The sequence below is a fragment of the Phacochoerus africanus genome, chromosome 5 (genome assembly GCF_016906955.1).
Source record: "Phacochoerus africanus isolate WHEZ1 chromosome 5, ROS_Pafr_v1, whole genome shotgun sequence".
Taxonomy (NCBI): domain Eukaryota; kingdom Metazoa; phylum Chordata; class Mammalia; order Artiodactyla; family Suidae; genus Phacochoerus; species Phacochoerus africanus.
Genome location: NC_062548.1, coordinates 18,762,346 through 18,773,072, shown reverse-complemented (window position 1 = coordinate 18,773,072; position 10,727 = coordinate 18,762,346). Strand labels below are relative to the sequence as shown.

Genomic DNA, 10,727 nt, shown 5'->3' with positions numbered 1-10,727 from the left:
TGTAGGGTGAACAGTGATTTGAGCTGACTATTCCTTTTGGTCAGAGTATACGGCCTCCTGTTCCTAACATTCCTCATCTGCCCCTCTTTGCTTTATTTACATTATCTTCCTGGTCCTTCTAGGTTTGAGTTTTCAACCGCTGCTATTTGCTGTAAGAAAAACAGAACTTCAAGTCAAGGTCAGAGAGAATCATCAACTCTTAGAGTAGAATGGAGAAGATCTAAACTGAGCAGGTGAAGAGCTGAATGAAAGCTTTATTATGGCCTCCTAACCTGGCTCCTGGGTGGTCGGCCCTCATGAGGTAGATTTTGTGACAGTGCTTGTAACCTTGTGACTTAGACTGCTTGGCTATGAATCTTGGCTTTGAGCTCTATTACTCTATGAGCCTCAAATCATTTATAAATGGAGCATTGTTGGGACTGAGATCGTGCACAAGGTGCCCTCAGTAAAAGGTACGTTATTATTATTATTCTATTCCAGGGGGAGGGTATCAGATTCTCAAAGGAGTTCCCTGGTGGCGCAGCGGGTTGAGGATCTCCGGTGGTCACTGCTGGGGCTCTGGTCCCCACTTTGGCACGGATTTGATCCCTGGCCAGGGAACTTCCGCATGCCCGGCGTGCAGCCAACCCCCCAACCATTACCAAAAAGCCCCAAAACACAACAAATTTAAGGGGTTCTTAACTCAGAAAGTTGGCGACCTGATGCATAAATGTTTAGGAGCTATCAACAATACCACCCATGTATCAAATGCATTGGCTCTATACGAGTGGACTGCAATGGGAATCCAGAGATCCAGGCTCCACTGCTAACTTGCTGAAAGTACGTGAGAAATTCCTTCAGCTCTCTGGGTGATCTATAAAAGAAGGTACGGTGGCCACGTCCCAGTGGGCAGCTGCAATGCAGCCCCAGTGGCAGGTTAGCCGGTGGAGGGTAAGGCGCTCTGCTGCGGGAAAGGCGCGGAGCCTCCGGGCGGACTACATTTCCCAGCCTGCCTTGCGCTTCGGGTAGCGCCCTACGTTAGCACGCGAGGCTCCCTGCTCTCCCAATCTCCAGTTACTGTCTCGCGAGAGGACGGGCCGCGCCGGCGGTAGCGATAGTGAGCTGTGGTGGTGGCGGTGGTGTTGGTGGTGGCGGCCGAGACGGCGGCGGCCATTTTGGTGAGGCCTCGGAAGCGGCGGCGGCGGTTCGCTGCGAGTAGCGTCTCCCATTTTCCCCACCCACCTCCCGCATCTCTGTGCCGTGAGAGGAAGCAGTGGAAGCAAGGCGGTGGCAGTAGCCGCGGGCCCCAGGGGGATTTAAAGGCCGCGAAGGAGGCGGCAAAGAGGGGGCCCTCCCCCCTCCTCGGCGGGAGGGGGGGGTGGTGCGCACGCCCCCGAGGACGCAGGTAAGGAGAGGGAGACAAGATGGCGGACGCTCCACAGTTCCCCCTCCCCTGACGGGTGACTGCGCGCGCATCTTTCCGCCACCGCCTCCCCTCCCACCTTCCCGGGGTGCTGCGCGCGCACCTTCGGCCGGGGCCCCGGGGCCGGTGCGCGAGGCTGTCGGCGCGCGCCCATAGAGACAGGCTGAGGGGGGCCAGACCGGCCGGCACTGGGCTGGGGCGCGTCTTCTCTCCCCTTCCGCCCGTCTGCGCACGCGTGCCTGAGCGAGCGAGCGAGCCCTGAGAGGACGGACCCAGGTGCGCTCCTGCCCGCCCACCAACCCCAGCCCCCCACTTCAGGGGCGCGCGAGAAGAGGAAGGGGGGCGTGGGACGAGTAGTTGGGGCGCGCGCCCACCATATCCAGTCCGGAGCCAAGATCTGGCTGCACGAACCCTTCCTTATCTTAGGCTCTCTCGGTCTGGTGGTGGGGGGCTCCCTGACGGGCAGGGACGAGAGGCTTCCCAGCCCTGCGACCCTTGTGTGCGTGGGTTTGGGTTCTGGCGGGAGCCCTGGGGCGGTGAGCGCAGCCGGCTCTCTCCGCCTCCAGGCGCGCACGCGCGGGCCCCTCCCCCAGTCTGTCGCGCACGTTGGGTGCGGTGGGAGTCTGGAGGGGGCGGGGCCATCTTAGGGCTAGTGGCAACTTGGGGCAGAGGTCAGGGGTCACGCCGGGTCAGGCTGTTGGGACGGCTTAGGAGATGGTGATGAAGCCTGGGGTCAAGAGTTCGGGCTTCTTGGATCCTGGTTAGCTTGAGTCCAGTGAATCAGTTGTGGAAGAGGGAGTGAATCAAAGGCTGCAGTGTGGTTAAGGAGTTTCCTTAAACACTGGGGAAACACTTCCGGGCCTTGTGTGGGTTTACCCTGCCTATTTCCGGGGCATGGGTCTTTGCTGTTCGGCCTTTCTGCCCTCCTGACTGCTCCTCTAGGGTCTCCTGTTGTAGTTCTTGTGTTTGGGGAAGTGTCTCCTGGCGCAGCATAGGAGGCCCAGGGCCCTGCCTTGAGAAAGGTTGGATTCTCCTATGTTCAGCCCTTACTGGAAAGGAGAGCAGGCTACCAGGCTGCCAGTACCTTTTGAGCTTCTGGATGTGATAACTTGTTTGGCTTTGTTAATTTGCTCTTCATTCAGTGGTTGGAACCTTTTACCTTTAAACTTTTTAAACTTTTTGGGAGGCTTCATTTCCTTACTTCAGCCAGAATTTCATGTCCTAGGGAATTCTTTTCACAAAACATTATTTGCTTTTATTTTTTGAATATGATCTATTTCTACTACTGTAATCCTTTTCAGTCTTTGAATTGACTTGGGTATATCTACGAGTCTCAAAAAAGTTAGTGTAAAGAAGGCTTCGATAGGTGTTGGTAAATGTAGATTGGTCCCTCATGCTCTTTTCCTTTCCATTTGTTTCAGACGTGATTCTCCTCAGTACGGCGGCACCGTGGAAGTGCAGACTTTCACAGGGAGTGTGGTCTCAGCTCACACAGGTGAGAGCTCAAATACCATTTCGTGTACTGATGCTAATGAGAGAGATATTTGAGATAATTGTGGTGCAACAACAGAACTGGGACTCTGAATAGAGAAAGATGTCTGCCTCCTGGCTCTACCAAGGAAAGTAGCATGTTTTCCATGGTTTTGGTATCAGACTATCTAGGTTTAAATCCTTCTCTTCCTCACTGTGTGACCTTATGCAAGTCATTTTGTCTCTGTGTTCTAATTTCCTAACTTATAAAATAGAGAAAAAAATTAGAATGTAAGCTCCAGTGGGTTTTTTTTGCATAGGTCTGTCTTTAGTATGTAGAAGACATAAATAAGCATTATTATGGCATGGAATGTATCTGGTTTATAAGGCAGATGTGAGGATTATAGAATCCATCAAGTAAGTACTCAGTAGAGTATTTGACACATAGTAAATGCTCGAGGAATGAAGGTGTAATCATCAGGTTCATTTACCTTTATTCTTTAGCATTACTTTTTAGTGTTGTTCTTGTTTTTTAAAAAAATTCTTTAGGGAGTTCCCATTGTGGTGCAGCAGAAATGAATCGGACTAGTATCCATGAGGATGTGGGTTTGATCCCTGGCCTTGCTCAGTGGGTCAGCAGTCTGGTGTTGCTGTGAGCTGTGGTGTAGGTCGCAGATGTGGCTCGGATCCTGCGTTGCTGTGGCGTAGGTTGGCAGCTACAGCTCCAGTTCGACCCCTAGCTTGGGAACTTCCATATGCCCTGAAAATAAAATAAAAAATTATTTAATTTTTCTAAGTTCTATTTCTATTCTTTTTACTTTGCTTTAGGTGCTCCAGAGGCCGGTGGACCTGAACGGAGGCTGGGACGCCCTAGTGGGCCCCGGGCCCTGGAAGGCGGGTCCCGGTGGCCGGTGGCCCAGAATGAGGCCAGCTCCCAGCATGCCCTGCAGCCGGACGCCAGCCCCTCGGCCAGCAGCAGCGGTGACAACGACCCAGTCGTTCTTCAGGCACCCAGAGAGGAGCCTGGGAGTGGGACCATGCAGAGCAGCCCCTCCCCTGCTCACCCTCAGCTCCCAATCCTGCAAACACAGGTTCGAAATTGGGGAGGGTTTCTTCTTTGCATCTGGAGGTAGGGAAAAAGATCATGACTTTTGAAACTGGATAGATCTAGGTTTCTATACAGTATGCGTTCAATGGTTGTGTGCTGAGCAACCGGGAAATTCTGTGACATAGAGTCTTTTGCCATTTTGTTGAGATAGGAACTTGAGTCGCACACTGTGAAGCCTGTGTGCCGGAGTGAATTTCATCAGTTCCTTCACTGTCTGCACTTAAGTAGGACTTTTTTCTCTACTTGGTATTGCTTGTACAGTGCCTTATAATGGGTAGATGTGTGAGAACAGTGACCCACCCTCCCATTCCCCTCCTCCCAACTCTCTAATAAAAGTATCAAGACTGGTGATCTTGGGCTTTTTTTTTTTAGGTGTCACTTGAATTTGGTACTAGCTCTAATTTATCTGCATAGGTGAATCTCCCATACTTGGTGTGAAAAGGAGGGAAAGATAGGGCGTTGTTCATGAACGTGAATGAAATCATTGACGTTCTGAAAGAATCATTACAGTTAGGAGTCATGCGCTATAGTAGTATTCTCGAATTGGGAAACTCTCTAAATATCAGGGTGTAATTCTTCTTGCACGCCAAGGATTTATTGGAGTTGTGAATTTGCCATCTTGAGCAAGTTATTAAAACTTTATCCCAAATGCTGTGTTTATAAAATAAGGGTTTATACCTTACTCCAGAGTTTTTTATTGTTAAGATAGAGTGATATAATGGACTTAAGAGCCCTGCTAGAGTTCTGCCAAGTATTCATTTTGTCTTTCATTTCCCCCTTTTCTAGATGGTGTCGGACGGCATGACAGGCAGCAATCCTGTATCCCCTGCCTCATCCAGTTCCCCAGCCTCTAGTGGGGCAGGTGGCATCTCCCCCCAGCATATAGCTCAAGATTCCTCTTTGGATGGACCTCCAGGGCCCCCAGATGGTGCCACAGTGCCCCTGGAGGGGCTCAGCTTACCCCAGGCTGCTGACCTGGCTAACAAGGGCCCAAAGTGGGAGAAGAGCCATGCTGAGATTGCAGAGCAGGCCAAGCATGTACGTATTGGGAAGGCCATGAGGCTTCCTTAAGTGTCTTCTTTCCTGAACTCCTTTGTCCTGAGAGTATTTTACATTTCTTTCCTTATCATTGATTTAGGATATAGGCTCTGTTTTTTTTTTTTTTTTTTTTTTTTTTCCTATGGCCACACTCGCAGCTTGTGGAAGTTTCCAGGCTAGGGGTCGAATCAGAGCTGCAGCTGCTGGCTTATACCACAGCTCAGGGCAATGCTGCATCATTAACCCACTGAGTAGGGTCAGGGATCGAACTGCCATCCTCATGGATGGTAATCAGGTTCGTTTCCACTGAGCCATGATGGGAACTCCCCACAAAAATATGTTTTTATGAAAATAGTGTTTTTAAAAAACAGGATTACATAAATTGGAGTTTATAGCATGTATCTAGCATATTTTGCATAAATAGAATGCTACAGAAATAAAATTCTTTTTATCTAGCGTCAGTAAGCATGTTATCCCTGCTTCTCTGGGAAGCTCCCCTTAGCATATGTTTTCCTAAGTCTTGCCTATATTTATAGGGTATGGAGTGTGCAGTAATGGAAAGAGCATGAAATCTGGTGTCTGGAGTCATTAGACCTTTTTGTTTGTTTTTTCTGGGCTACACCCATGGCATATGGAAGTTCCCAGGCTAGGGGTCAAATCAGAGCTACAGCTGCTGGCCTGCGCCACAGCCACAGCAATACGGGATCTGAGCCACATTTGTGACCCACACCACACTTCGTGGTAAGGCCGGATCCCTCTCTCTGAGTGAGGCCAGGAATTGAACCTGAATCCTCATGGATACTAGTTGCATTTGTTACTCCTAAGCTACAATGGGAAATCCCATTAGACTTTTTAAAATTCCCAGTCCTTATTATTTCCTATCATTGTAATCTCAGGTAAATCACTTAAAAGTCTACCTGACTTTTTTTTTTTTTAACTCAACTGAGTTTATTATACTGGTATGATATCAATTTGTAAGATTGGTATGTGGACTCAAATTGAGCATAAAACAGTGAGACCTGTCAGTGCTTATATGTATTTAGAGCTCAGGGATTCAGTGAGGGTCATTCAATCAGGCTACACCCAGTAACTTGATTGACCTAGCTCTCCCTCATTAGGAGGCTGAGATTGAGACTCGGATTGCTGAGCTGCGGAAGGAGGGTTTCTGGTCACTGAAGAGATTGCCTAAAGTGCCTGAGCCTCCCCGCCCCAAGGGCCACTGGGACTATCTGTGTGAGGAGATGCAGTGGCTCTCTGCCGACTTTGCTCAGGAGCGCCGTTGGAAACGGGGTGTGGCTCGTAAGGTATGTCCTCAGCTGGGCCTCCTGTAATTCTCCATTTCTTTTTCAGGTTTGCTTTTCCTTGGTGGGTGGTTTGGTTGGAAGGTAACCAAACATAATGGTGTAGAATGCTTATAAACATCTGTGGTCTCAAGAGGCGAGCTCTGACTTCCCAAGTTTCTTGGCTTTGATTATTCTCTTTGCTCTTGACTTGGGGAGGAGCCAGGGGTCTGGCCTGAGAGTGTTTTCATGCTGGTTCATCATTCCCATAGGTGGTGCGGATGGTGATCCGGCACCACGAGGAGCAGAGGCAGAAAGAGGAACGGGCACGGAGAGAGGAGCAGGCCAAGCTGCGCCGAATCGCCTCCACCATGGCCAAGGATGTTAGGCAGTTCTGGAGCAATGTGGAGAAGGTAAGCAGCAGAGATTGGGAAAGGGATATGTCTTGGGTTTGGTTGGTGGATAGCATGGTAGCAGGAATGATCACAGCTTCCTTGAGTGAACATCTTGATTTCAGATGTGAACATCTTGATTTCACCCTAATGACATTGCTGTAATGTGTGTTGGACCTTTCAAGCACTGAGTGCTATGAGGAAGAGAGAAGTACAGTGGGAAAATAGAGGCCCTGCTCTTGGGGATTATTAGCAGGAATTATTGACTGCTCTAAGCTATTTGTCTTCTGCAGGGTATTCAGCATGCCTCTTGTAAAACTTGTCTGTGCTATATGCATGCGTAAATACCATTAAAAGTTTTCACGGAGTTCCCGTCGTGGCGCAGTAGTTAACGAATCTGACTAGCAACCATGAGGTCGCGGGTTTGGTCCCTGCCCTTGCTCAGCGGGTTAATGATCCGGCGTTGCTGTGAGCTGTGGTGTAGGTCACAGACGCGGCTCAGATCCCGAGTTGCTCTGGCTGTGGTGTAGGCTGGCAGCTACAGCTCCGATTCGACCCCTAGCCTGGGAACCTCCATATGCCGCAGGAGCGGCCCAAAGAAATAGCAAAAAGACCAAAAAAAAAAAAAAAAGTTTTCATTAGTTGAATTGTTCATATGTATTAAGTTATAGTTATTTCTTTTCTTTCTTTGTCCTTTTTTTTTTCTTTTGGCTTTTCTAGGGCCGCATCCATGATATATGGAGGTTCCCAGGCTAAGGGTCGAATCAGAGCTGCAGGTGCTGGCCTCTGCCACAGGAACACAGGATCTAAACTGCATCTGTGACCTTCGCCACAACTTGCAGCAACAATAATCCTTAACTTACTGAGCAAGGACAGGGATAGAACCCAAATCCTTAGGGATACTAGTTGGGTTCGTTATTGCTGAGCCACAAGGGGAAACTCCCCAATTGTTTCTTAAGTACAGGAATAAGATTATCTTGATGACTTGTCCTTTTCATGCCTGTGGCAGGTGGTGCAGTTCAAGCAACAGTCCCGACTAGAGGAAAAACGGAAGAAAGCTCTGGACCTGCACCTGGACTTTATCGTGGGACAAACTGAAAAGTACTCAGATCTTCTGTCTCAGAGCCTCAACCAGCCACTAGCTTCCAGCAAAGCTGGTTCCTCCCCTTGCCTTGGCTCTTCCTCAGCTGCTTCTAGTCCTCCACCCCCGGTGTCCCGGATGGACGATGAAGGTGTGTGTCCTCTTTGGGTCTGTTACTCTTCCTCATGTACCCTTTCCAGAGCTGAAAACCCACCCTGTGGCTTGCAGGGCCCCGTGGACTTTGTGACCTTGTTCTCCTGCTATAGATGGGGACTTCCAACCCCAAGAGGAGGAAGAGGATGATGAGGAGACGATTGAGGTTGAAGAACAACAGGAAGGCAATGATGCAGAGACCCAAAGGCTTGAGATTGAGCTGCTTCGACGTGAGGGAGAACTGCCCCTGGAAGAGCTACTCCGTTCCCTCCCCCCTCAGCTGCTAGGAGGGCCTTCCAGCCCCTCGAGAACCCCCTCATCTCATGATAGTGACACCCGGGATGGGCCTGAAGAAGGTGAAGAAGAGCCCTCTCAGGCGATGAAGGTATGGGCAGAAGGGTTAGAGGGCGGGTTCACAGTGGGAGTAGAGGGAGAGCCTCACGGACTGAGTTACTCTCGTCTGTAGGGCTGGTTGTGGTTTTCAGGAGCTCCGTCTGGGCTGCGGAGCAGTTGGGCTCTCATTTGAGGAAAGAATCGGTTTGGGGCAAGTAAGAGTCTGAGATGGGCAGAGTTTCTGATGCGTGGAAGAGTGTACTTGTACTCCACTCCACCTTGAAAAAATACTTTGGCCCTTGTCACTTCTGTGAAATGGCCCTAACACTCTTTTGCAGGTTTATAGGTTTGTAGCTAAAATGGTAACCTTGAAATTTCTTTTGGATCTAAGCTCTTTATTTCTCCATGTGTGTTGGGTGCCCGTATGTCTCACTTTTAGCACTTTCACAGGTCCTTCCCCAGGCAGTGGGGATAGGATTTGGTAGCTGGTGCTGAAATTGAAAACCCTTGATTACATCCTTGCCCTGCGACTGTGTCAGTGGCAGCTGTCACTCAATGGGACAGAGAGATTATTCTTGGACATCTTACTCAGCATTGTGTTTTTCTTTTGCCCTTCTAACCTAAAGCCTTTTCCTCTTCCATCCTCTACCACACAGGTAAAGCCCCCACCTTCCTCTGTCACACAGTGCAACAAACAGCCTTGGCATCCAGATGAGGATGATGAAGAATTTACTGCCAATGAGGATGAAGGTCAGGCCTGTTCTCGGTTCTGATGCCTCCTACCCCCTGGATTATCTAGACCCTGCGTTTCAGGTTTTCTCACTTCTTACACTTAGACTTGTATCTTGAGCCTTTGTCTCCATTGATCTTGCTTCATTCTCTTTCCTAGCGGAGGATGAAGAGGATACCATAGCAGCTGAGGAGCAATTGGAAGGGGAGGTGGATCCTGCTGTGGAGCTGAACGAGTTGGCTCGAGAAGGTGACCACTCACCAGACATTTTACCGAGCATCCACTTGTCTCTGTGAGGAATGCTAGGGGTAAAGAGATGAACGAGACACTTTTATCCCTCCTGGAGGAACTTCAGGTCTGATGACAAAGACAGATCTATGAATTAACAGTTACAAATAGAAAATCATGACTGGTTATAATGGAAGTTTCAAGAAAGTTATGTGAGAACTAAGTGGAGGGAAGGGCTATTGGAAGAGGATAGTGGCCATGTGTGACCTGAACCTTAAAGGGGAGGTTTATCAGGTTGATACCAATGGTTCTTTCCAATGGATGGCAGCACCATCCAAGGTTCTAGCCCATGTTACAGGGCTTGGCTTTAGTAGCGGGTGCTGAAGGTAAACTCTTGCCTTGCCTCTCCTCAGACTGAGTCTGGCATTGTCTGCAGAGTCTGAGGTGAAATGAGCTTGCACCCCTCAGGCTCCCCCCCCCCTTTTTTTTTTTTTTGGCTTTTTGCCTTTTCTAGGGCCGCTTCCCACGGCACATGGAGGTTCCCAGGCTACGGGTCTAATCGGAGCTGTGGCCCTGGCCCACACCAGAGCCACAGCAACTTGGGATCCGAGCCACATCTGCGACCCACACCATAGCTCACGGCAATGCCGGATCCTTAACCCACTGAGGAAGGCCAGGGATCACACCCGCAACCTCATGGTTCCTAGTCGGATTTGTTAACCACTGGACCACGACGGGAATTCCAGGCCTTCCCTTTTTCCCTGTGAAGCACCTAAAGGCTTACCCTTCATTTGTCTTCCAGGTGAGCTATCTGTGGAGGAGCTACTGCAGCAGTATGCAGGAGCCTATGCTTCTGATGCCTCTGCCCCAGGTTCTGGGAGTAGTGAAGAGGAAGAGGAAGATGAGGTTGAGGCTGACAGCTCTGACTCTGAACCAGAGGGGGCCACAGAAGCTGAAGAGGCTCCTCACGAGGATAGTAGCAGTCAATCAGGTGAATATGTGGTCATGAGACAGGAGTTGGGGAGGGCAGGCACTAGAGGAACAGGTATGGTGAGCACTAAGTCTTAATTTTTGTGCTTTAGACTCTGCTGAGGAACAGAGTGAAGATGAGGAAGATGAGCATTCAGAAGAGGAAGAAACAAGCAGGAGTTCAGAATCACAGGAGTCTGAGTCTGAGGAATCTGAGGAGTCCCAGTCACAGAGCCAAGCAGATGAGGAGGAGGAAGAAGATGATGACTTTGGGGTGGAGTACTTGCTTGCCCGGGATGAAGAGCATAGTGAGGCAGATGGAGGCAGTGGACCTCCCACCCCAGGACCCACCACCACTCTAGGTCCTAAGAAAGAAATTACTGACATTGCTGCAGCAGCTGAAAGTCTCCAGCCCAAGGGTTATACTTTGGCCACTACCCAGGTATTTCTAGGCCCAAGCTTCTGCTTTCTCATATTTTGACTTTTCCTGTTTCTTTCTTAGTGACACATGCCTGAGTTCCATTGTGTTATGTCTCATCTTTC

The 10,727-nt window shown here is 49.7% G+C and overlaps 1 protein-coding gene and 1 non-coding gene across 7 annotated transcripts in view; both read left to right on the top strand.

Moving 5' to 3' along the window:
- The first annotated feature begins 1,074 nt into the window (after positions 1–1,074).
- Positions 1,075–10,727, top strand: part of SRCAP (Snf2 related CREBBP activator protein) — a 39,386-nt gene continuing 29,733 nt past the window's right edge. For 2 of the 6 annotated variants that reach the window (XM_047780017.1, XM_047780018.1), the window contains exons 1-12: positions 1,075–1,384; positions 2,824–2,897; positions 3,701–3,963; positions 4,767–5,018; positions 6,137–6,322; positions 6,571–6,711; positions 7,700–7,922; positions 8,038–8,309; positions 8,914–9,007; positions 9,147–9,236; positions 10,018–10,206; positions 10,298–10,626. In XM_047780017.1, the coding sequence (XP_047635973.1) occupies positions 3,910–3,963; positions 4,767–5,018; positions 6,137–6,322; positions 6,571–6,711; positions 7,700–7,922; positions 8,038–8,309; positions 8,914–9,007; positions 9,147–9,236; positions 10,018–10,206; positions 10,298–10,626 (1,830 nt within the window). In that variant the 5' untranslated portion in view covers positions 1,075–1,384; positions 2,824–2,897; positions 3,701–3,909. Of the gene's footprint in view, positions 1,385–1,512; positions 1,679–2,823; positions 2,898–3,700; positions 3,964–4,766; positions 5,019–6,136; positions 6,323–6,570; positions 6,712–7,699; positions 7,923–8,037; positions 8,310–8,913; positions 9,008–9,146; positions 9,237–10,017; positions 10,207–10,297; positions 10,627–10,727 lie in introns of those variants that run through there. The other 4 variants (XM_047780016.1, XM_047780013.1, XM_047780015.1 and 1 more) reach the window with 3 other exon arrangements.
- Positions 8,693–8,823, top strand: LOC125128553 (small nucleolar RNA SNORA30/SNORA37 family). The gene has a single exon (XR_007135260.1). It is a non-coding gene; the product is annotated as a small nucleolar RNA SNORA30/SNORA37 family (small nucleolar RNA).